This window comes from Tenrec ecaudatus, chromosome 12, assembly GCF_050624435.1.
Source record: "Tenrec ecaudatus isolate mTenEca1 chromosome 12, mTenEca1.hap1, whole genome shotgun sequence".
Taxonomy (NCBI): Eukaryota; Metazoa; Chordata; class Mammalia; order Afrosoricida; family Tenrecidae; genus Tenrec; species Tenrec ecaudatus.
The window spans coordinates 124,728,526-124,751,137 of NC_134541.1; the positions used below are offsets into that span (position 1 = coordinate 124,728,526).

Sequence of the window (22,612 nt, forward strand, 5' to 3'; positions counted from 1 at the left end):
ATCTTTGCCCCTGCGCCCGTCAGCCCAATTCACCGTTTGCTCGATTTGATTTCTGTGTGTTTGCCTTTTGTAAAAGCTTGCTGATACATGGGGCCCTAGCAGATGTACTCTTTTGGGTCTGACCCATGCTGTGGCCTGTGTAACCACACTGTTCCCTCGGGTTTACAGACCAGTTTGTTTCGCCACCCTTCTGCTGGGGGCACTCGGGTTGGTTCTACCGTTTGGCTGTTGTTGCGGTGAAGGCCGAGGGGCGGGGTTGGAGTGTCTGTTTGCAGCCCTGCTTTCATTTCTCTTGGTTTACACCGATTCGTAGAAGTGCACAATTCGGTGTTCAACTTCTGAGGGACTGCCAGACTTTCATAGAACGGCCGCCCCATTCTCTGTTCCCACTAGCACCCTTTTCTGCATGATCAGTGTTTGTATTTTGTATATACTCGAGTATAAGCCGACCCGAATGTCAGCCGGGAGGCACCTGATTTTACCACAAAAAAAGGCATTAAAAATGTGCTGAGATGAGTATGTGCCGTATGTTTGTTTATTTCACCAGTAGCAGTTCTCGTGGGAGTTAAGTGGTAGCTCTCTGCGTTATTTGCTTTTCCCTAAGGATGTTGATCAGCCTTTTATGTGCTTATTGGCACTTTGTGTGTCTTCTTTGGACAACTGTCTGTCCAGAGCTTTTGCCCACTTCTGAGGTAGGTGGGGGATCTTTTTGAGTTTCAGGGGTTCTGTATAGAGTCAGGAATTTCTTCTTTCATTCTCTAGATTGCCTTTTCACTTTCTTTAGTACAATAAAATTTTTTTCCGGATAAACTCTATAATTTACCTATTTTTACTCATGCAAGAAAAATACAAAGTCCTGAAGATTTTGCCATTTATTCAATTCCAACTCTCACGACCTTCGAGGTCTCTGTGAGTCTGTAAGACCAACTCTGTGGTGGAGACAGCTCGTCTTTGTGCAGAAGAGTGTCTAGCAGCGTCTCGGTGTTGACCTGGAGGTCAGCACCCCGACTCAGAGCCGCTGCACCATGTTTAGGTCATTGATCCATTTGAGTTTATTTTTGTCTGGGGTGTGAGGTAGGGGTTTTGAAATATTTTTCAGTCCCTAGAGCTTGGCAGGGGTTGTCCCTGTTTCACAAGTAAAAGGTGGTGTCCAGAAAGCTTGGATCATGGGATGTTAGCAGAGCTGGCACTGAAGGATGCTCCTTTGGGGAGGTATTGAAAAAGTATTCCTTTTCTTGGTTGAACATGATGAATAAAGACACATCACTAGATTGGGATGGAATTCTGGGAAAACTTGCTGTCAAAGCCATTAATGGGGCTCTGTCCTGTCCCCTCACCCCTAGGTGCTCTTCATATAGCATGGCCCTCGTGTCTGCCGACTCCCGGATTGCAGAGCTTCTGACCGAGCTCCATCAGCTGATCAAGCAAACGCAGGTAAAACCACAGCCCTCCCTTCGTGGTCAGCTGTGTAGAGAGTGAGGGGTGGAGCCGTCTTGTGGAGACAAGGCGATATCATAAAAGTGGGAGGAAGGGAATTGGAGGGATGATGAATATTCCTGATGGATATTCTATCACACACAGGATGTTGTGGTTCTCAAAGTATACAGATGCAGTGGTTTTTAGTATATGCACCCAGTTGTTCAACCATCAGCTCATCACTTAAAAAAAAGTTTTTTTGAGAGATAACACATAACACACAATTCAATAATTTAGTCATATTAAGAAGCATTGTGTCATCATCACCACAGTCAGCTTTAGAACATTTTCTTTTTTCTTCTACTGGTTGTTGACTCCTCGTTTCTCCCAACCTCCTCCTCCTCCTTTCCATTCCTCTAAGAAATTATTTATCCAGTTACTATCTCTATAGATTTACCTATCCTGTATTCCTTATACAGGAAAACATAAAAAACAAACACCAAAAAACCCCCAGAAAGTACCCAGCAATAATGACCAAATAAAACAAACATCTCAATAAAAAAATAAAGCAGAAAATATTTAAAAACTGGAATAAATTTAAGATGGGTCAGAGGGGAGATGAGATGATGTGGTGTTACATTTTGGCCCAGTTCCACTTTACACTGCTCTCTGCCTGATACTGTGGCTGTTCAAGCCCCAGGAATATGGCCAGAGGGGTTCACCAGACTGACTGCTTCAGCACATAGTGACTCTGTGCTTCCACTGCCACAAAGTCCCCTCACGCAAATCAAGGAGGAAGGAATGTTTCAGGGAGACTTGGAGAAGGGAATCCAGGAGATGGAGAATGTTTTGAGAGCATTTTCTCTCTACTTGGAGACTATTCTCGTTTTTCTTTTTAAACCCACTTCCTGTCTTGTCTTGTTTCTCTCACATAGTAGGTAGCAAAGAAGATTATTTTGTAATAGAAGTGGGCAAAAATCATGTTCTCAATTTTACCACCTGGGCAAATAAGGCTGATAGTCATTGCCTTGTTTAGGATGAATTGCTCTCGAAGTCGTGAGGACCAGGTTATCTTTCCATCAGTGGACCACCCTTGAACAAGCAGGGATCATGAAATGTTGGAGAAGATCCTCATACTTAGCTCTGGCTCAGAATGTGCTAAGGAAATGTCAGTCGCTCTTTATAAACATCTGTAAAATTCTCCACTTATCAATAAATGCAAGTGATGAAAGGATCCCTTGTAGCACTGGATGGGACAAGATGATGCCTTACACTGGGACTCTCCGTTCACTGTGCCCAGATTCTGCCCAACTCGAGAGAGAGAGAGAGAGAGAGAGAGAGAGAGAGAGAGAGAGAGAGATAAACTATTGCTCTAGGATGTGTCATCTGTCTTCTTATTCTTCCACTAAATCATTCGGCTTGTTTGGTTCGCATCTCTGTTTAAACTGTGAGGAATAGACACCACAGTGGCACATGCCCAAGGCGATGCTTTCTAAACCCACTTTTCTTTAGAGCACTTTCTGCTTCTGTTAGTGGATCTGGCATCTCCTAACCTGTTAAGGAACCAGTGACTGTTCATGAGAAGCCACCTGAAGTTTAACCAATAGGACTACTGCTGTCTTTATTCAAGTGTCTGTTGCTTACTTAGTACATGGGAACAGAGCATCGGATGCCTATTCTGTTTTCTGCAATAACTGTTTGAGTACTTTGAAATTTAACTGTGCAAAATATTTTTATTAGAATACAATTTGAAGCTTCTTTTTTCTCCATTGCCTTTTTCAACTGGGGAAGCGACTAGTACACTTTGTTCTTGCACTCGCTGTGTTTCTATACAATATGTGCCCCGTGACCCTCCTGGGTCCCCATCTGTGGGTTCTGCTTTTGTGAGATTTTTTGAGAATATGCCGGCCATAAAATGTTCCCTGCTTGTTAAAAGAGAACAAGAAAGTGACCCAGAGCTCCTTGAAAATAGCACCCCCCCCGCCCCCCCCCCCCCCCCCCCGTTAAACACTGAAACAGGGCACCAGGTTCCCAGATTCTCTCCGAGTCACAAACAGCCTAGGCATGCGGGCCAGAAAGCCTGAGCTCAGCACTGAGCAAGAGAGCAGTTAAACGTGTTTGCAGGGGGAGGGGGTAAAGAGAGGAGCTGATACCAAGAGCGCAAATAGCATGTCAATGTTTAGAAAATAATGATGGCAACATATGTACAAATATGCTTGATACAATTGATGTATGCATTGTTATAAGAGCCCTCAATAAAATGATCTTTGAAAAGAGTAACACTTTATTTAGCCCACTTAAAAAAATAAAGTTGTTTGGAAACAGGACAAACAGAAATGAACAAACAGTTCACTGATGGGGAACCACACAGATTTAATAAACAATAAAGTTGTGAAAAGTCCCCCCGCCCCCTAAGCAAGTTCATAAATCCAAAAGCACTTACTTCTCAGGTTTCCCAGGGCCTGCGGAATGCTGCGAAGTAAAACACCCCTTTTTCTGGCGCCAATCCTTGATTCCCCTTCCCTCTCCCTGGAGATCCCACTAGGAAAGACAGTTTCAGATTCTAGCCTAACTCCGTTTTTGTCCTAGGGAAAAAAGCAGCCCTAAATCCAGATAGACATTGTAGAGACCTGTTTATTAAGTCTTCACCAGACCCAAGACAAGGCAGATCATTGAATGAGAAACCAACAGCGTGAAGCCATAATGGTATCCCTGGCATAGAGATTTAAGAGTAGTCACACGTTCTTGCTTACACCCAGGACTGCCACATCCAAACCAAAGCAAACCAACAGCCATTGAGTTCATCTTGACTCCTTAGGACCCCACGCACAGAGTAGAACCTGCCCCCCTGTGGTTTCTAAGCCTGTAAATCTTTACGGGAGAAAGCAGCCTCCTCTTGGTCCAGGGGAGCAACTAGTGGGTTCAGACTGCTGACCTTGAGGGTAGCAGCCTCATGCATGGCGCACTCTGCCGTTAGGGCTCCTACTACTGCAGTCATCAGGCAGGAAAGCAGAAGCTGAGTGAGGTGAAGAGGACAGGTAACAGCATCAGCTCTTGTCCCATCTCCAGAGCAGTTGGCCAGCAGTGTACTCTCAGCTCTGCTCCTGTGTTCTTGTGTCAGGACTACGCGCTCTGCCTTGATGACTGGAACTGTGTGGTCAAGTTTGAAATCGGGGCCTGCGAGTCCCCATAATGTTTTCTTGGGCGAGGTTGTTAGGACGGCGCTGCGTACTGGAATTTCCACATGCAGTTTAGGCTCATCTGCAAAGAACTCAGCTGGGATTTTGATTGGGAGCTCCTTGTCTTGTCTTGCTAACGGAGAGGCTACTGCTGGTGCAGCCTCATGCTTTCTGTAGTGCTGTTGCATTAGTCAGAGGGGAAATGTTTGCCCGGTCTCTGGGGCCCCTGGTGTGGAGCGCAGGCCCCAGAGGGAGGGAGGGCCTTCCTCACACCCCATGGTTCTTGCCTGCCCAGGAAGAGCGCTCCCGGAGCGAACACAACTTGGTGAACATTCAGAAGACCCATGAGCGGATGCAGACAGAAAACAAGAGTAAGTAGCCGGGCTCAGGAGAGAAGGGCCAGGGAGCCTGGTGTTAGCATCTCCAACGGGGACTTTGCATGTGCCTGTTGTGTCCCCAAGTAACTGCCCCTTGAACCTGAGGGACTGCTGCCTTCTCTTAGGCTGCGTGGCTTGAGATGACTCAGCAGACTGGTGTCAGGCTGCCAATACTTAATAACGCTCCACTTGGGAGCCTGGAGGGCCAGTGAATTAAAGATGCACCCAGGGAAACCCTGGGGAGTTCAGGCCCTCGGTCCATGGGCGTTCGCTCGAGCTGTGGGTACCGACGCGTGGCCTGGTGCTGGTCACGGGGACTAGCGTTGAGAAGAGTCCAGTGTTAGCAGGTCTGGTGATGCAGAACTCCTCTCCGAGGAGGAGTAGGGTTCCAGACACGGGGGCGCTCACTGAACATGGGCATCTGCGTCGGGAAGCACTGCTGCGCCCTGGCTCTGGGCTCAGCACCACCGTCTGCCCCGCCCTCTGCTGCTTCATCTCTGTGTCTGCTCCGCAGTCTCCCCCTACTACCGGACAAAGCTGCGGGGGCTCTACACCACGGCCAAGGCCGACGCAGAGGCCGAGTGCAAGTGAGTAGGGGCCTCCCACCCCTCCCCTGGTGCCACTACCTGCAGTGCCCCCTGCATGAGTGCACCCCTACGCTCCAGTGGGCCCCCTCCCCTCCTTGGTGCCACCACATAACAGAGGGCAGGGCCAAGAGGCCTGGGTCAAGTCCACGCGCTGCCTTGTACCAGTGCCCTGGGGCAGTGGCCTCAGCTGAGATGCAGTTGTTCCATCAGTAGAAGGGGATCATGAGGTAACGGCTCCCTGCAGGGAGGGGTGTCAACAGAAAAGTGCCTGCCATCCCACGTGCCTACGATATGCCCAATACTGGTGTTTTCCAAACTCTTTGCCCATGACCCAGTGTGGAAAATACAGTCTCTATTACAGCTCAGCAGTAGCGATAACTCACACTTTTTTTTAATTACATATTTTATTGTGAATTGGGTGAAGAGAGCAGATCTTAGATTTACTTTTACATCCAACAATTCATACACATTTATTGGGAGCTATTACAGAATGAACATTCCATGGTTCAATCCCATCCATCAGGACTGTGTAATTGCTACCAGAATCAGCTTCAGAACATTTTCTTTCTTCGTGAACTCCTTGACATCAGCTCCCCTTGATCCCCCTGCCTTCAACCCCCACCCCCCCGAACCTTTATTTGATTGGTGTTGCCGCATCTCATACCCTCCTCAATTGCCATCTACATACAGCTCTGTGGTCCGACCCCTCGAGTAGGCTACACTGTCGTCCATGCCCTGATGGTATGCCGTCATGGTACCCCTCTCACCCCACCCCTGCCCGGTGTCTCCTGCCTCCATGTCTCCTTCTTTCCCAGCCCTCTGCATTTCGCCCGCAGGTAGATTACCTCCCCGTGGAGGTCAGTGCCATGCCAGACCCGAAGGCGGTCTGATAGGCTGAGTCTTGGGGTCTAACCAGTGAGGTTGGTCTGTTTCATGTTCCACGTGGTTGCCCGCCATCTGTCCATTCCCTTCTATTGGGATCATCTCTGCGCAGTGGGAAATGGTAGCAGGCCCCATCTAGTGCTGCTGGGCTCAGGCGGGTGGAGACTCGGGTTTTCGTGGTCCGTTAGCCCGTGGGGCGAATTGTTTTCACGTCCAGGTTGATTTTGGCCACTCGTCCTTCCTATGGTCAGGGGGAGACCAGGAGTCGTGCCTCAGGTGGCTGTCTGTGAGCTGCAAGCCCAGGCTCCACGCACCAGAGTCGGCCCTAGTGAACTACGTCCACGCTGGCTGGGCACCTGCGACTGTCCCACGCACTTGATGCACTTTCCCTCTAACGGGAGGGCAGCGAGGTGGAGCTGGCACGTCCCTCATCGTGAGGTGCGGAGAACAGTACCTGACACCCACGGAGGCCCTCAGTGCCCCGGGCGAAGAGCAGTTCACAAAGACAGGGCGTCTCTCCTGTTGGCACGGAGTGACTGGCCTCTGACAGGGTCGCTGTGAATCAGCATGGAGCCGATGCTGCAGAAACAGAGGGCTTTGTAATCTCCCAAGCGGGAAAGCTGATTCTCAACCCTGCACTGAAGCCAGGGGTTTCACCCACCCATTACCCCCCAAGCCCCAAGGCCTGAGGTCACTTCACTTCCTCAGACTCGCAGACCCGCACACCCCAGCAGGGTCAGCACAGCGGTGCACTCCATGCATCCGGAGTTCACTGCGGGTGTCCTGTGCAGCAGTGACATGCCAGGAGCCAGAGGGAGCAGAGCCTGCACCTGGGCCTTGCTGCTGCTCTTGCTGCTGCCCAGGACACTGCTGCACCCCCGCTGGTGTGTGTCTGCATTGCAGAAAGAGGAAATCACCCCTCAGCGGTTCTGTAACCACGCACCTCCTTCTTTGAGCTGGGCCTGGACATGGCGCCCTGGCCACAGGGCTCCAAGGGACATGGCCAGAGAGCACAGGCATGGCGTGGAGGACCGCTTCCCAGGGAGACAGACGATTGTGTAACTCAGTGCCAGCGCCCTTCTGAAGATGCTTCTGTGTAAGGGCCTAGTGACCTGCCTAACACATGGCGACTTCTCAGGGACTGACAACAGAGGCCTCTGGGGCTCCAGAGCGGAGCTCCAGGAGGGAGGTGGGGTGTATGAGGGTTCAGGTGAGTGTAGGCAGAGGGCCAGCTCAGCTTTCCAGCGCGGCCACTCCCTGGTGCTGACTGGAGGTGGATCGCCCGCCCTGACCTTGCCCGGGAAGTGTCAGCGTAGAAGCCAGGGAGAAAGTGTCCCGATCCCCAGGCCAAGCCACTTGCAAGTGGGCAAAGGAGCTGTGTGCCGGGGAGACGAACCTGGTTCTGCTGAGGCCACCTGCTCCCCCAGCCTGGACTCCAGAGCGGCCCAGAGCTGGCAGCGCTGCTTCAGGCTCTGGCTCTGGCCAGCAGTGGACAGGTGGGTGGGGTGGGCCAGCCCACCTGTTTGGAGCTCTGTGGCTCAGCTGCTTGCTGTGTGCCAGCTTAGAGCCGGCCCTTCCGGCAAGAGAGAAGGGCCCAGAGCTCAGGCTTACTGTTCACTCTTGCAGGAGGGGAGCCGAGTCAAGCACGGAGGCTGTTCATTTGCACGCATTGCACTGCTTTATGCTAACGCATCTGAACGGGTTTGTCTCCCCACTAATGCCAGGGCGTGACAAGGACTGTGGGGCAGCGGGCCCAGGTGCAGCGAGCCTCCTGGGTGACACCATCCCAAGGGTCACTGCCAGGCTAGTGGCAGACAGCGGGATTCAGCTTTGGCTGGCAGGCTAGGCCCTCTGGAAGAGCAGTTCTCTCAAGAACCCGAGGGACCAGCAGGCTCCCTTGGGAGGTCGGACCTCAGCTCCAGGCCAGCAGTGCTGCTCCGTGCAGAGTGGTGGTCCCAGAGCAGAACTGCCACAGCTTTAGGAAGGGGGACCTCACGTGCTTCCTGGAGGGTGTGCGCACGCACGCAGACCGAAGCCCCCAAGGCTCTGGCAAGCTCTGCACCAGGGAACTCAGTGTTTCCTAGACTCGCAGGGTCCTCGAGTCTAGCTCCGCCCAGGGTTCTGACGTCAGTGGAGAGGGACTCTCACCGTGGGAGTCATCCTTTTTCTTTTTAATCATTTCAGAGCTAGGGAAATAGAGTTTTTACCCCCTGGGTTCACAGGCATGGTTATTTGCTGAGTCACGGCAAAGGCACATAGGGTGCAGGCCCCTGTGGGTGCAGTGGTCTTTGGGGAGCGTCCTGCCCCAGGTCTGAGCAAATGGTACAGCCTCTTTCAAGGACATCTGGCAGGGTTCCTGGGTGGCGCTAGTGTTAGGCACTCATCGACTGTCGGAAGAATTGTTAGCTCAAAATCACTTCCCAGCATCCTAGAAGAGAGCTACTCCAAGAGTTTCTACCCGTGGTGAATCCTAGAAATGTGAATGTGGTAGAACATTTAGGAGACAATGTGGGGGAAACAGTTTAGACATCAGTAAAGTAAACAGCTTTAGGGAACAAGTTGCTGAGCCTTGGTGGGTCAAGAGCATCCTCTGGGGGACACCACGGGCAGTTGGCCTCACGTGGTCCACGGAGACAATGCCCCACGCCCTGCGTTGGTGAGTAGGGACTGGGGTCCTCAAGGTTGGTAAGCAGCCATCTAGAATGCAGCTCTTGGCCTCTCCTCCCAACAAGAGGGAAGGAAGGTGATGCGTTAGATTCATCAGCCCTTATCAAAGGGCAGTATTTACCTGAGGAGAAAGTCCAGAGGGCTGGGAAAGGGCAGGATGTGTATGAACTGTTGAATGTAAAACAGTGGCGTGTTCTGTAACAGTGTGTTCTGATCGACCATAGAAAGTTGCACAAAACATCCCCTGGTCTCTGTGGGGAGTTCCACCTGGCACACTCGGGGTCTCCACCAGGTGGAATTGACGAGCGGGTTTTGTGCTGGGTGGTTTCTTTATTTGGCAGGGGGGCGATGCCACTCTGGGACCACCTACAAGCTAAACTCGGGTGCCTGGTCTGTAAGGCCATGCAGAGGTCTGCCTTTATACACAGTCCGCCTTGTCCACCCTCCGCTGTGCCGGTGGGAGTGGGGGCGGGATTGGTGCAGAGCTGGTTTCCTGACACACCCAGGCAGACCCTGGGTTCAGCTCTGTCCGTTGGGTCTCCAGAGGTGTCAGTGCCACAGCCTTTCCTCCGAATTGGTCAGGTGCTTCGTGGCCCTCACTGGGATCAGTGTTGGCCTTCCTGCTTCCTCGCCACCCTCTTAGGCATTTAAGGTGCAACAGTGCATATTACGTGTTGTTAGTTCTCAGCAGCACGTTTGGTCCAAGCAGGCTAGCCCGGCACTGCAGCCAAGAGCTTCACCCAGGCCTTCTCCCCTCCCCACCCCAGCATCCTCCGGAAAGCCCTCGACAAGATTGCTGAGATCAAGTCTCTGCTGGAAGAGCGGCGGATCGGTGAGTCCGGGGAGAGTGGCCTCGCCTCCCCCAGGGCCCTCTGTGACCCCCGCCCGCCTCGGCTCCTTGTGCCCAGGAGTTTCTGACCTACAGCGGGCTGGACAGCCTGGGGCTGGGACAGGAGGGCCCCACCAGAGGCCAGCACACCGTGTCCCCTGCCCAATGCTCTCCCCTGTCCCCACTGCCAAGTCTTCCTGTGTAAGAATTGGCTTATTTCTACAGACCTTCTCTCTCTCTCTCTCTCTCTCTCTCTCTCTCTCTCTCTCTCTCTCTCTCTCTCTCTCTCTCTATCTCTCTCTCTCTCTATCTCTCTACCTTTCTCTCTCTCTCTGTTTCTCAAGGGTGGGCACGAAGATGGCATAGTCTTTCTGTTGGAGGTACAACATGTATTAACAGCAGGATACATAGATCTAGGACTTTATGAATTTTTCACTAAGTGAACACAGACTTGTACCCAGGCACCCTGCCTTCTGCCCTCCAGTCCGCTGGGGCTGTGGGCGATGCGTGGGGTTGCGAATCCAAAGTTGGCAGCGCCCCAGGCAGCTGTGTGCAGGGAGGGAGACGGGGCTGTGGTGTCTGAAGACCGGCCCCATGCAGGGTTGCTGAGAAGCTGGATCTACTGGGGGGTGGTGGTGGCAGTGATTTTGCAGGCCCTCCCCCAGGGCTTAGCTACGTGGTCAGCTTCACTTGGTGGACATTTTAAGCCATGAGCATCCAGTGCTGGGGCATGCATGGTGCTTGGGCCCTTGGGTGTGGATTCTGGAAGTGGGGGCTCCAGGCGGACCGTGCAGGGTGCTGGGAGTCTCTAGACCCAGGACTCCCTTCTCTCCCACAGCGGCCAAGATTGCCGGCCTGTACAATGACTCAGAGCCCCCGCGCAAGACCATGCGCCGCGGCGTTCTGATGACGCTGCTGCAGCAGTCGGCCATGACCCTGCCCCTGTGGATCGGGAAGCCTGGAGACAAGTGAGGGCAACGGGAGGGTGGTGGGGGCTGGTGCCCAGGGGCGGCTGCGGCTGACAATGACGCCTTGCTTATAGGCCCCCACCCCTCTGTGGGGCCATTCCAGCCTCGGGGGACTACGTGGCCAAGCCTGGAGACAAGGTGGCTGCCCGGGTGAAGGCCATGGACGGGGATGAGCAGTGGATCCTGGCCGAGGTGGTCAGTTACAGCCATGCTACCAACAAGTGAGTGGGCCCGGTGGCTGCTGGCTCAGGCTGGCCTGCCCTGCCTGTCTGCACGTGGGCACGGTGCTTTCCTGGTGGGCTGCAGGCTGCAGCACGCCCCCTGCCCCAATGTGCCCTGCACTGCAGCGTGTTTTCCTCTTGCTCTCCCCAGATATGAGGTTGATGACATCGATGAAGAAGGCAAGGAGTGAGTGTCTGGGACTGGCGGGGGGTGTGCGTGGCGGGTGAGGCAAGCAGGCTGCTGGGGAGGAGTCCCCCACCTGTCCCGGGTTAACACGCTCCTCCCTCCCCTTCCCTCCAGGAGACACACTCTGAGCCGGCGTCGTGTCATCCCTCTACCACAGTGGAAAGCCAACCCAGAGACGGACCCCGAAGCCTTGTTTCAGAAGGAGCAGCTGGTGCTGGCCCTCTATCCACAGACCACGTGCTTCTACCGCGCCCTGATCCACACCCCTCCACAGCGGGTAGGTCGCCCACCTGGTCCCATCGGTGCTGTGCCACCCCACATGCCAGCTGACTCCTCTCCAGCTCATGTGTGGGCAAAGGGCAGCGGGCTCTCTCCTCTCAGACACCAGGGCCTGCACTGGGGTCTTTTCGGCCCGGAGACCGAGGTCCCACCTACTACCCACTGTGCTGTGAGGGCCCAGTGCCTTTCTCCCTCCAGGACCCCTGCCTGGTGCCCTCGGGGTGATGCCTGGTGCCCTCAGGGTGACTCCTGGGCAGGACACGGAACCTTCAATTAACAGCCCCACCACATGGGTCAGGTGCCCCTCCTTCCTCTGATCCTTGTCCCTATGAAGGACTAGGGTTAGGCCCCCAGGCCTCTGGCTCCAGAGTGGCAGCGATGAGGGTGAAGGCTGGGAGCCCTTGGAACGCATGTTCTCAGTGTTTTTGGTCAGGAGCAGGTTTTAAGATGGTTCTAAGCAGGTTCTCACCCTGTGTGTGCCTCCTGCCACAGCCCCAGGATGACTATTCAGTCCTGTTTGAAGACACCTCCTATGCAGACGGCTACTCCCCACCCCTCAATGTGGCCCAGAGGTACGTGGTGGCGTGTAAGGAGCCCAAGAAAAAGTGAGGCCACCGGCCGACCTGCGTCTCCTACCTAAGATCCTCTGTGACCCAATAAACAGCTCTGTCCCCGTATCTGTGTCATCCAGCTCCTGCCTCGGCCCTCTCCAGACCCCCTCCCTCTCCAAATGTGGCAGACCCGGGAACTCAGGGCTGCATGGGGCGAACTCCGGGCACCAGGGGGAGAACACCGGGCACCAGGGGGAATGCTGGGGGTGGATGGGGGAACTGGGGCTGCCGGGGGAGAACACGGGGCTACAGTTGGGACACCAGGTCACAGGGCGAGAACTCAGGACTGTAGGGGGGAACTGGGCTGCAGGAGGAGAACTCAGGGCTGGAGGGGGGGAAAGAGCACAGGCTTCCTCGTGACTTCTCAGAGGCCCTCTTTTAGCACAAAGCACACTTTATTCACGTTCTTCCTGAGGCCCCAGCAGCCCTGCTGTCCACCCTCTCTCCAGAATGACTCTGCTCACAGCTGTAAGCGGAAGTTGAGATCAGAGCCAGCCATCTCCTCTGCGTAGTGGGCGTCAAAACGTTCATTCTGGGCCACAGTGAACGTGCGCTTCCAGTCTCCTGTGATGCCTGAGGGAGAGAGGGAGAGGAAAAGGAGGGGGCCCAGGCTCAGGGGAGACCCTGGCAGGTGAGGTCTGGCTGCTCCCGCCCTGCCCTCCCCAACAGCCCAGCCATTGCAGGCAGGCGGGTACGCGCTGACCTTTCCTCATGAAGGCGGAAATGTTGTGGTCCATGATGTCAGTGGGCATAGTGCTGTAGTTAGCCATGGGGTTCTTCTTCATCTCCTTGAAAGATGTGTTCTGCACAATGTGATCTAGGGTCTCCTCGGGCAGAGAGCGTCCCAGAAACTTCAGGATCTTCTGAATCTCCCTCTTGGGGTCCTGGAACGGCAGTGCGTGCCTGAGTGCAGGTTTGGGTTGTTTGCTGGCAGAAAGAAGTGGAACCCCTCTCTAGCCCCTCAGGGGGTCAGTCCACTGCTACTTAGCAACCTCTCAGAGCCAACTCCAGGACCCTGGCCCTCTTTGCTCCTGTGTGTGGGCTCATGTGGGGGAGGCCAGGAGCAACCTCTGCCCTCACTGGCCCTTCAGCTTGGTCCAGCCCATGCCCAGTGCTGCAAGAAGTGTCCACAATAAGGTGCTGGCCGGTGGCTGCCCGACAGCTAGCTCAGGCTCTAGCTCACAGCTGCACCGCGACTGCTGTGGGAGCAGAGGGACCAGCAGGTCCTGGTGAAGGGCAGGGAGCTGAGGGGCAGCGGGTCCCAAGGCATGACAGCGGAAGGCAGGAGTGGTCTCACCTCCTTCATGTCCTCGTAGAAGAGATAGAGGACAGGGTGGGTCTGGCTCAGCTTCCACCACTCCTGCACGTGCTGGTACCAGGACCCATAGGACACTAGGGAAGGGGGGCGGGCAGCGGTGGTTAATTCCCACTGGCTATCCCCAGGCTGTCCCTGGCCACAGTCAGGCCTAGCAACCCCAGTCATGAACAACTCCAGGAAGACACACTATGGAATGGAGGCCAGGCTGAAGTGGTTAGTCTCAGCTGGCTATCCCCAGACTGCCCCTGGCTTCAGTCAAGCTTACCTGCCCCCATCATGAACTTCTCCAAGAAGTCGTCCCAGGTCCCGGGATCGGGGACCACCTTGGCCATTTGGCTGAAGTGGTAATAGGAGACGGCCACGTCCTTGGCATTACGGGCCATGTAGATCACCTGGATGGGCAGTGAGAACGCCAATGCCAGGACCCCCACTTGCCAGGCTCCTGGCAGGGAGCCCTCTCATGGTCAGCAGCACCACGTGCAGTACCTCTGCTGTAGCCAAAGGCGGAAATAGGCACTGAGGCGGTACCCCCAGCGAGGAGGGCCGAATCTGCTGTCATAGTCCCTTGTTCCCCAACAGCAGGCGCTACTACCCTTGGCCCCGATCAGCACCCTCCACCTAGATCTGAGCAAGCAGGACACTGCAACTTCCCACCAGGCCTGCGTGCACCCTGACTACAGCGTTGGGTCCGCACTGGGCGAGGTTTCACTTGATGGGGCCTCCCCACTCCGAAGGTGAGACGCCACTCACGGCGCGTGGAGACCAGCCTAGAGGAACAGGAACAGCCTAATTGGCCCTGCGACAGCCTTCCTGGGCACCTCTGTACTCACCTTAACCTTCTGGTCCAACAGACTCTGAGGGATCAGGGCCAGCGGCAAGTGGGTCTTGAGGAGCCGGGGGGATGATAGATCCTTGAGCGACTCCATTCCTAAGCCAAAAGGAGGGTCAGGCTCGAGATCTAGAGCCTCGGTCCATGGATCCCCCCTTCTTCCACTGGAACCCAGACCCACCCCCATACCTGAGGGGAACCCTGGGGCCTTGAACTCCAGGAAGGGCACCCGGATGAAGATGGGGGCCCTGCGGCACTTTTCCAGATCACCGCCCTGGTAGATCATGTCCAGGATCTCACTCACCCAGGTGGTCCCTGTGGAGGGAGGTAGAGCATGCCCCTGCTTTCCCAGGGTGGGCACTTGGGCCCTGATTCCGGGTGGGTGTGGGGAATCTGGTCATTGCCTACCGGATTTGGGGTAGGTGCTGATCAGCACGTCATCGGGCCAGGATTCAAAGTTCTGCAGAGGGTCCAAGGCCTCTGCGAAGTACTTGATGAGCGGGAACCCCTTCACGTAAACCAGAGGGGGGCGGGAAGTGTCCTGGACCAGCTCCATTGTTGCCCTGAAAGTAGCACAGCAGTGCCCGAGGGTGAACCCCGCTGGCCTTCTAAAACCAGGGTTGCCTTGGCCAAGCTCACCCAGCTAGGCTCCCTCCAGGCCAAAGGTGGGGAACACCCCAGTGCCTGGGCCACAGCACACCCAACAGAAATTACTCTCTGGGAATGGAGAAAGGCCCCATGAATCACTCGGCTACCAACCCCCAGGCCAGCGGTTCAAATCCACCTACAGGTCAGATGGCCGCGGGACAATGGACTTCCCCAAGGAATGCAGCCTTGGAGAATCTCTGGATCCCCACTTCTCTGTGCCCTGGCTTATTAAACAAACAAACAAACAAACTCTAAATGTTTCCAAAGTGCAGGTCAGAAAGCACGGACGTTGGAGCCTGGTGTGCCTCTCCACCCAGTCTTGTGCCTCTTCCTGCAGAGTCAGTCCACCGGCCCCTTTTCAATCTCCTGCCTCTTCCTGCTGCAGCGCCCAGCTGACCCTGTTGCCAAATACCGAACTCCCAGGCCCTGCCCTTGGGAAGCCTCCCCCTGCCGGGCCTGGATCCCACTCTATCCTGGCTCAGGGGTAAACACACTATGATTGGGCAATTGAGCTTGTCTCTGTAGCAACCAAACTTGGTGGGACGAGGGATGGGGCCTGAGGCCAGAGTGGATGGTGATGGAATGGGAGGGGGGTGCTGGTCAAGCAGGAAGCCCCTGCTTCGATGGTCAGGGGTCGCTGGCTTCTGGATGAGCAGCAGTAGCGCTGCGTGCCCCTCCTTTGTACTCACGTGGGCCTTGTTTGAGCTTCCAAGGGCTATGACACCCTGCGTACCAGGGTGCTTCTGAGTGAAGTTCTTCTGCATGGGAGGGACCAGGGACTTGGCTGTCCTCTCAGAAGGAAAGGGTGGAGTTTGGCGTGGGAGGACCATAAGCCATTCTCATTCACACACTCGCCTGGAGGCCAAGTTTAGGCTGGCTTGAAAGGTCCAGTCCTTGACCCTCCATGTGACCCTGGAGCCCAAGCTACACTCTGAACCTGCAGAGCTCTGAAAGGGGAAGGGAGGGGAAGGGGAAAAAAGGAGGGGGAGGGGAAACAAGGCCGAAGGGGAAGAAAGAGGACCACTCACCTTCAGGCCAATCTTGAAAGCACCAAGAGTTCTCACTAGTGCCCTCCCATCCGGGGAAGGACTGGTTTTAATCATTAGGATGGCCCCAGATTACAAGGTGGGGCAAAGTGAGGGGTTCAGGGTGAGGACAGAGGAGCAGTGCTGGTCTGCCATGACCCTGGCAGTGTCCCGCTCCACAGCTTCCCTGTGCCCCCAGAGCCTCACCCTCAGCACCCTTAAGGAACCTGCCACTCATGGTTGGTGGAGGAACTGACCCCCAACAGTGCTTTTCCTTACCTAGGCTCACTTGACATGCAAGAAAGGCTTGGGGGCCACAAGGCCCATCCCCCCCCAATTTTGACCTTACCACTGTGATTAAAGTCCAGAGTCCACCTGGGCCCTGGGAGGGGTGGGGCTGACTCAGGGGCAGACTCAGGGACAGGGCAGGGATTGACTTAATGAGGAATGTGTAGTGATTGCTATGGTAGAGTGTTGTGTGAACCACGTAGAATGGCTTTTGGAGCCACAGGGATTGTCAAGTCCCTCCAAAGGACAGGGTAGGGATACGCACACGTGCGGTGACCACCAAGGTGACCGAAGTGCTTGCTTAGAATAGAAATAGGAACATTACTTTCAAGAAGAGAATTGGAAACTCCACTGGAACGTAGTCGCTAAAGCAAAAGGAAGCGGCAAAGAAGAGCTGAACAGACCCCTTCACGCAGCTGCTTGGAGAAGACGAGGAAGCCCAGTTAGAATGGTCTGGAGTTAGAAATCGGACAGGAAGGGCAAGCTTGGTGCTTCTCAAGCTTCCAGACCTGGGGGGGGGGGGGGTGGGAGCCAAGCCTTGAGTTGCAAGACTGGAGAACTCTCAGGTGGCTGTCCGTGAGCTTCTGCAAGCCCAGGCTCCACGCACCAGAGTCGGCCCTAGTGAACTACGTCCACGCTGGCTGGGCACTTGTGACCGTCCCACACACTTGATGCACTTTCCCTCTAACGGGAGGGCAGCGAGGTGGAGCTGGCACGTCCCTCATCGTGAGGTGCGGAGAACAGTACCTGACACCCACGGAGGCCCTCAGTGCCCCGGGCGAAGAGCAGTTCACAAAGACAGGGCGTCTCTACTGGTGGCACGGAGTGACTGGCTTCTGACAGGGTCACTGTGAGTCAGCATGGAGCCGATGCTGCAGAAACAGAGGGCTTTGTAATCTGCCAAGCGGGAAGGCTGATTCTCAACCCTGCACTGAAGCCAGGGGTTTCACCCACCTATTACCCCCCAGGTCCTGAGGTCACTTCACTTCCTCAGACTCGCAGATCCACACACCCCAGCAGGGTCAGCACGGCGAGGCACAGAGGTGAACTCCATGTATGCGGGGGGTCACTGCAGGTGTCCGGTGCAGCAGTGACATGCCAGGAGCCAGAGGGAGCAGAGCCTGCACCTGGGCCTTGCTGCTGCTCTTGCTGCTGCCCAGGCCACTGCTGCACCCCTGCTGGTGTGTGTCTGCATTGCAGAAAGAGGAAATCACTCCTCAGTGGTTCTGTAACCACGCACCTCCTTCTTTGACCAGGTCCTGGACATGGCGCCCTGGCCACAGGGCTCCAAGGGACATGGCCAGAGAGCACAGGCATGGCGTGGAGGACCGCTTCCCAGGGAGACAGACGATTGTGTAACTCAGTGCCAGCGCCCTTCTGAAGATGCTTCTGTGTAAGGGCCTAGTGACCTGCCTAACACATGGCGACTTCTCAGGGACTGACAACAGAGGCCTCTGGGGCTCCAGAGCGGAGCTCCAGGAGGGAGGTGGGGTGTATGAGGGTTCAGGTGAGTGTAGGCAGAGGGCCAGCTCAGCTTTCCAGCGCGGCCACTCCCTGGTGCTGACTGGAGGTGGATCGCCCGCCCTGACCTTGCCCGGGAAGTGTCAGCGTAGAAGCCAGGGAGAAAGTATCCCGAGCCCCAGGCCAAGCCACTTGCAAGTGGGCAAAGGAGCTGTGTGCCAGGGAGACGAACCTGGTTCTGCTGAGGCCACCTGCTCCCCCAGCCTGGACTCCAGAGCGGCCCAGAGCTGGCAGCGCTGCTTCAGGCTCTGGCTCTGGCCAGCAGTGGACAGGTGGGTGGGGTGGGCCAGCCCACCTGTTTGGAGCTCTGTGGCTCAGCTGCTTGCTGTGTGCCAGCTTAGAGCCGGCCCTTCCGGCAAGAGAGAAGGGCCCAGAGCTCAGGCTTACTGTTCACTCTTGCAGGAGGGGAGCCGAGTCAAGCACGGAGGCTGTTCATTTGCACGCATTGCACTGCTTTATGCTAACGCGTCTGAACGGGTTTGTCTCCCCACTAATACCAGGGCGTGTCAAGGACTGTGGGGCTGTGGGCCCAGGTGCAGCGAGCCTCCTGGATGACACCATCCCAAGGGTCACTGCCAGGCTAGTGGCAGACAGCAGGATTCAGCTTTGGCTGGTGGCAGGCTAGGCCCTCTGGAAGAGCAGTTCTCTCGGGAACCCGAGGGACCAGCAGGCTCCCTTGGGAGGTCGGACCTCAGCTCTAGGCCAGCAGTGCTGCTCCGTGCAGAGTGGTGGTCACAGAGCAGAACTGCCACAGCTTTAGGAAGGGGGACCTTACGTGCTGCGTGGAGGGTGTGCGCACGCATGCAGACCGAAGCCCCCAAGGCTCTAGCAAGCTCTGCACCAGGGAACTCAGTGTTTCCTAGACTCGCAGGGTCCTCGAGTCTAGCTCCACCCAGGGTTCTGACGTCAGTGGAGAGGGACTCTCACCGTGGGAGTCATCCTTTTTCTTTTTAATCATTTCAGAGCTAGGGAAATAGAGTTTTTACCCCCTGGGTTCACAGGCATGGTTATTTGCTGCTGAGTCACGGCAAAGGCGCATAGGGTGCAGGCCCCTGTGGGTGCAGTGGTCTTTGGGGAGCGTCCTGCCCCAGGTCTGGGCAAATGGAACAGCCTCTTTTTTTATTGGATCATTCTATTAGGGGCTCTTACAACTCTTCTCACAATCCATCCATACATCAATTGAGTAAAGCACATTTGTACATACATACCCTCATCATTCTGAAAACATTTGCTCTCCACTTAAGCCCCTTGCATCATGTCCTCATTTTCCCCTCCCTCTCCACTCCGCCTTCCCTCACGAACCCTTGATAATTTATAAATTATTATTTTGTCATCTCTTGCCATTTCCAACGTCTCCCTTCACCCACTTTTTTGTTGTCTGTCCCCCAGGGAGGAGGTCACGTGTAGATCCTTGAAATCGCTTCCCCTTTCCAACCCACACTCTCTATGCCCTCCCAGTATAGCCACCCTCACCACTGGTCCTGAGATGATCATCCGCCCTGGATTCCCTGTGTTTCCAGTTCCCATCTGTACCAGTGTACATCTTCTGGTCTAGCCAGACTTGCAAAGTAGGATTTGGTCATGACAGTGGGCGGGGAGGAGAGGAAGCATTTGGGAACTAGAGGAATGTTGTATTTTTCATCATTGCTACATCGCATCCTGACTGGCTCATCTCCTTCCTAAGAACCTTCTGTAAGGGGATCTCCAGTGGCGGACAAATGGGCTTTGGGTCTCCACTCCGCATTCCCCTCCTCATTCACTATGGTAAGATTTTTTGTTCTGATGATACCTGATCCCTTGGACACCTTGTGACCGCACAGGCTGGTGTGCTTCTTCCATGTGGGCGTTGTTACGTCTGAGCTAGATGGCCGCTTGTTTACCTTCAAGTCTTTAAGACCCCAGACGCTATATCTTTTTATAGCCGGGCACCATCAGCTTTCTTCGCCACATTTGGGTGTTCACCCTTTTTGTCTTCAGCGGTTGTGTCGGGAAGGTGAGCATCATTGAATGCCAATTTAATAGAAGAAAGTATTCTTGTATTGAGAGAGTACATGAGTGGAAGCCCAATGTCCTTCTGCTACCTTGATACTAAACATATAAATATATGCACATAGATCTATTTCCTCATCCTCATATATAAATATATTTCCATATGTACATGTCTTTATCTAGACCTCTATAAATGCCCTTTGCCTCCCAGCTCTTTCCTCTATTTCCTTTGACTTCCCTCCTGTCCCACTATCATGCTCAGTGCCCACCAGGGTTTCAGCAATTCCTCTTGGTTACATTACCCTTGATCATGCCCTACCAGCCTCCCACACCCTCCTCACCACTGATTTGGATCACTTGTTCCCTTGTCCCTGGATCTATTAACACCACTACCTTTCCCCCCACCTCCCTCTCTCCCATGTCCCCGTGGAACACTCGATCTCCTTATTTTCTCCTCCAGTTGTTCATCCAGCCTATCTTATTTAGACACACCTGCGGAGATAATAACACGCACAAAAACAAGACAGAGCAAAACCAAGCAACAATATACAACAAAATATACAACAACAACAACAAACCAATGACAAAAACAAAACGCAACACAACAAGAAAGAAAAGCTTGTAGTTAGTTCAAGGACTGTTTGGTGGCCTTTAGGAGTGTTTTCCAGTCCAGTCTGTTGGGGCACCGCGCCCTGACCCCCGAGTCCACCTTCAGTATTCCCTGGGGACCTCGCCGCTCAGTTCCCTTGCTATTCTGTTGCACCCCTTTAGTGTTTTGCCTAGGTGTGACGGGATCAAATTGGGCATAATTCCCACAATGTGTCTCTGGTGTTGTCCCCTGTATGGCTATGGGTCAGTGAGGGACGTCATGCCTCATAGTGGGCCAGCCATGTGGGGCCAGCCTCTCTGGACCGGCTGTTCTAATCGGGAACATCATCCTCATGGCCTGGTGGGCCAGGATGTGCTCCGCATTCTCCTCTTCCCCCTTCATCTGCTCCCGTGTGCTCCAATCAAATATGTCTCTCTCCCAGAGCTGTAGAGTCAATGCCGACCTTTGAAATAAATTCTTCTGAGGGGAGGAGCAGGTGTCCACGTAATAGTAGGGGTTAGGGCAGTCCCCTCAGATCTCTCCATTGGTTCCCTATTCCATGCTGGCATGTTGTATTTATATCTTGGAGCCCTGGGTTGAAGTCTTGTCCCTCTTTCCCTGTGGAGATATAAACTATACCCTCTCCTTGGGTGGGTTTGTGCCCTGTGACCCTGCTACCCATTTCTTTTTTATTATTATATTTTTCCTTACCTCACATCCTTTTTAGTTGTCTACCATGTGTATCCCTGTATTTGGTCTGTTCCCTGCCATATTACCTGGTCCTCACCCAGAAATGCTTGTGTATCATAGTCTTTTTACCCTATGCCCCTTAAAAAAATTTTTTAAAGCTTATCTCAGCAGCCTTTGAATTCTTTCCATCTATAAATCAATGCTATCTTGAGGTCTGTTTTCTCTTTTTTGCCCTCTGGGTGAGGTTGTTCTATGTGGTTGTCTCTTATTTATGCTTAGTGAGTGTGTTCTTCCGCCCATGCTGGGTCCGCAAGGATCTTTTGTAGGACTGGGTTTCTTCTAACATATTCTTTGAGTTTTCCCTTGTCTGGAAAGACTCTTACTTCTCCATCCATCAAGATTGATAATTTGGCGGGGTAGAGTATTCTTGGGTTTGCGTTGTTTTCCTTCAGTTTTTGGAATGTGTTACTCCACTCTCTCCTCTTCATAGTTTCTGTTGATAGCTCTGAGCATATTCTTATTTGGGAAGTTTTATATGTGATTGCTTGCTTTCCCCTAGATGCTCTCAGGATTTTCTCCTTTTCCTCAGAGTTGAATAATTTAACTATGATGTGCCTTGGTGACTTCTTCTTGGGATTTACTCTAGCTGATATTCTTTCAGCCTCCAGACATCTGGCAGGTTCCTGGGTGGCGCTTGTGTTAGGCACTCATCGACTGTCGGAAGAATTGTTAGCTCAAAATCACTTCCCAGCATCCTAGAAGAGAGCTACTCCAAGAGTTTCTACCCGTGGTGAATCCTAGAAATGTGAATGTGGTAGAACATGTAGGAGACAATGTGGGGAAAACGGTTTAGACATCAGTAAAGTAAACAGCTTTAGGGAACAAGTTGCTGAGCCTTGATGGGTCAAGAGCATCCTCTGGGGGACACCACGGGCAGTTGGCCTCACGTGGTCCACGGAGACAATGCCCCACGCCCTGCGTTGGTGAGTAGGGACTGGGGTCCTCAAGGTTGGTAAGCAGCCATCTAGAATGCAGCTCTTGGCCTCTCCTCCCAACAAGAGGGAAAGAAGGTGATGGAAATCAAGACGCACGGAGTTAAGCCATCCAGGGCACTAAAAGCCACACCACCCTGAGACCAGAGGAACTAGCTGGTGCCCAGCTGCCACTCCCAGCTGCTTTGCAAGTGGCCCCTTTAAAATCCCTGGATAGGGGTCGGGGGTCGGGGATGTGGAGCAACACTGCAAATCATGCGAGAGACCAGGCCTGCGACTGGGTGGACCCTTTACTCCACTTGACTCTGCCTGCAGAGACAGGACCAACTCACCTGTGGGTTAGATTCATCAGCCCTTATCAAAGGGCAGTATTTACCTGAGGAGAAAGTCCAGAGATCTGGGAAAGGGCAGGATGTGTATGAACTCTTGAATGTAAAACAGTGGCATGTTCTGTAACAGTGTGTTCTGATCGACCATAGAAAGTTGCACAAAACATCCCCTGGTCTCTGTGGGGAGTTCC

General features: G+C 54.0%; 2 protein-coding genes across 8 annotated transcripts in view; one reads left to right on the top strand and one right to left on the bottom strand.

Moving 5' to 3' along the window:
- The window catches only part of SGF29 (SAGA complex associated factor 29), a 59,756-nt gene that overhangs the window by 21,741 nt on the left and 15,403 nt on the right, over positions 1-22,612 (top strand). For 5 of the 6 annotated variants that reach the window (XM_075564696.1, XM_075564699.1, XM_075564698.1 and 2 more), the window contains 9 exons: positions 1,344-1,434; positions 4,891-4,966; positions 5,487-5,559; positions 9,876-9,940; positions 10,776-10,905; positions 10,980-11,126; positions 11,278-11,313; positions 11,428-11,590; positions 12,085-12,164. In XM_075564696.1, coding sequence (XP_075420811.1) covers positions 1,344-1,434; positions 4,891-4,966; positions 5,487-5,559; positions 9,876-9,940; positions 10,776-10,905; positions 10,980-11,126; positions 11,278-11,313; positions 11,428-11,590; positions 12,085-12,164 — 861 coding nt within the window. Of the gene's footprint in view, positions 1-1,343; positions 1,435-4,890; positions 4,967-5,486; positions 5,560-9,875; positions 9,941-10,775; positions 10,906-10,979; positions 11,127-11,277; positions 11,314-11,427; positions 11,591-12,084; positions 12,270-22,612 lie in introns of those variants that run through there. The other variant, XM_075564702.1, reaches the window with a different exon arrangement.
- LOC142423202 (sulfotransferase 1A1-like) lies at positions 12,582-15,749 on the bottom strand. Of its 2 annotated transcripts, none has more exons than XM_075528417.1 (8): positions 15,688-15,749; positions 14,759-14,913; positions 14,540-14,665; positions 14,352-14,449; positions 13,787-13,913; positions 13,501-13,595; positions 12,907-13,087; positions 12,582-12,776 (listed from the first exon to the last, which is right to left on the bottom strand). In XM_075528417.1, exons 2-8 carry the CDS (start codon positions 14,904-14,906, stop codon positions 12,664-12,666), a joined length of 888 nt encoding a protein of 295 aa, XP_075384532.1. In that variant the 5' UTR covers positions 14,907-14,913; positions 15,688-15,749; the 3' UTR covers positions 12,582-12,663. The 2 variants fall into 2 exon arrangements, with proteins under 2 accessions (XP_075384532.1, XP_075384533.1); XM_075528418.1 differs by lacking the exon at positions 15,688-15,749 and adding an exon at positions 15,139-15,364.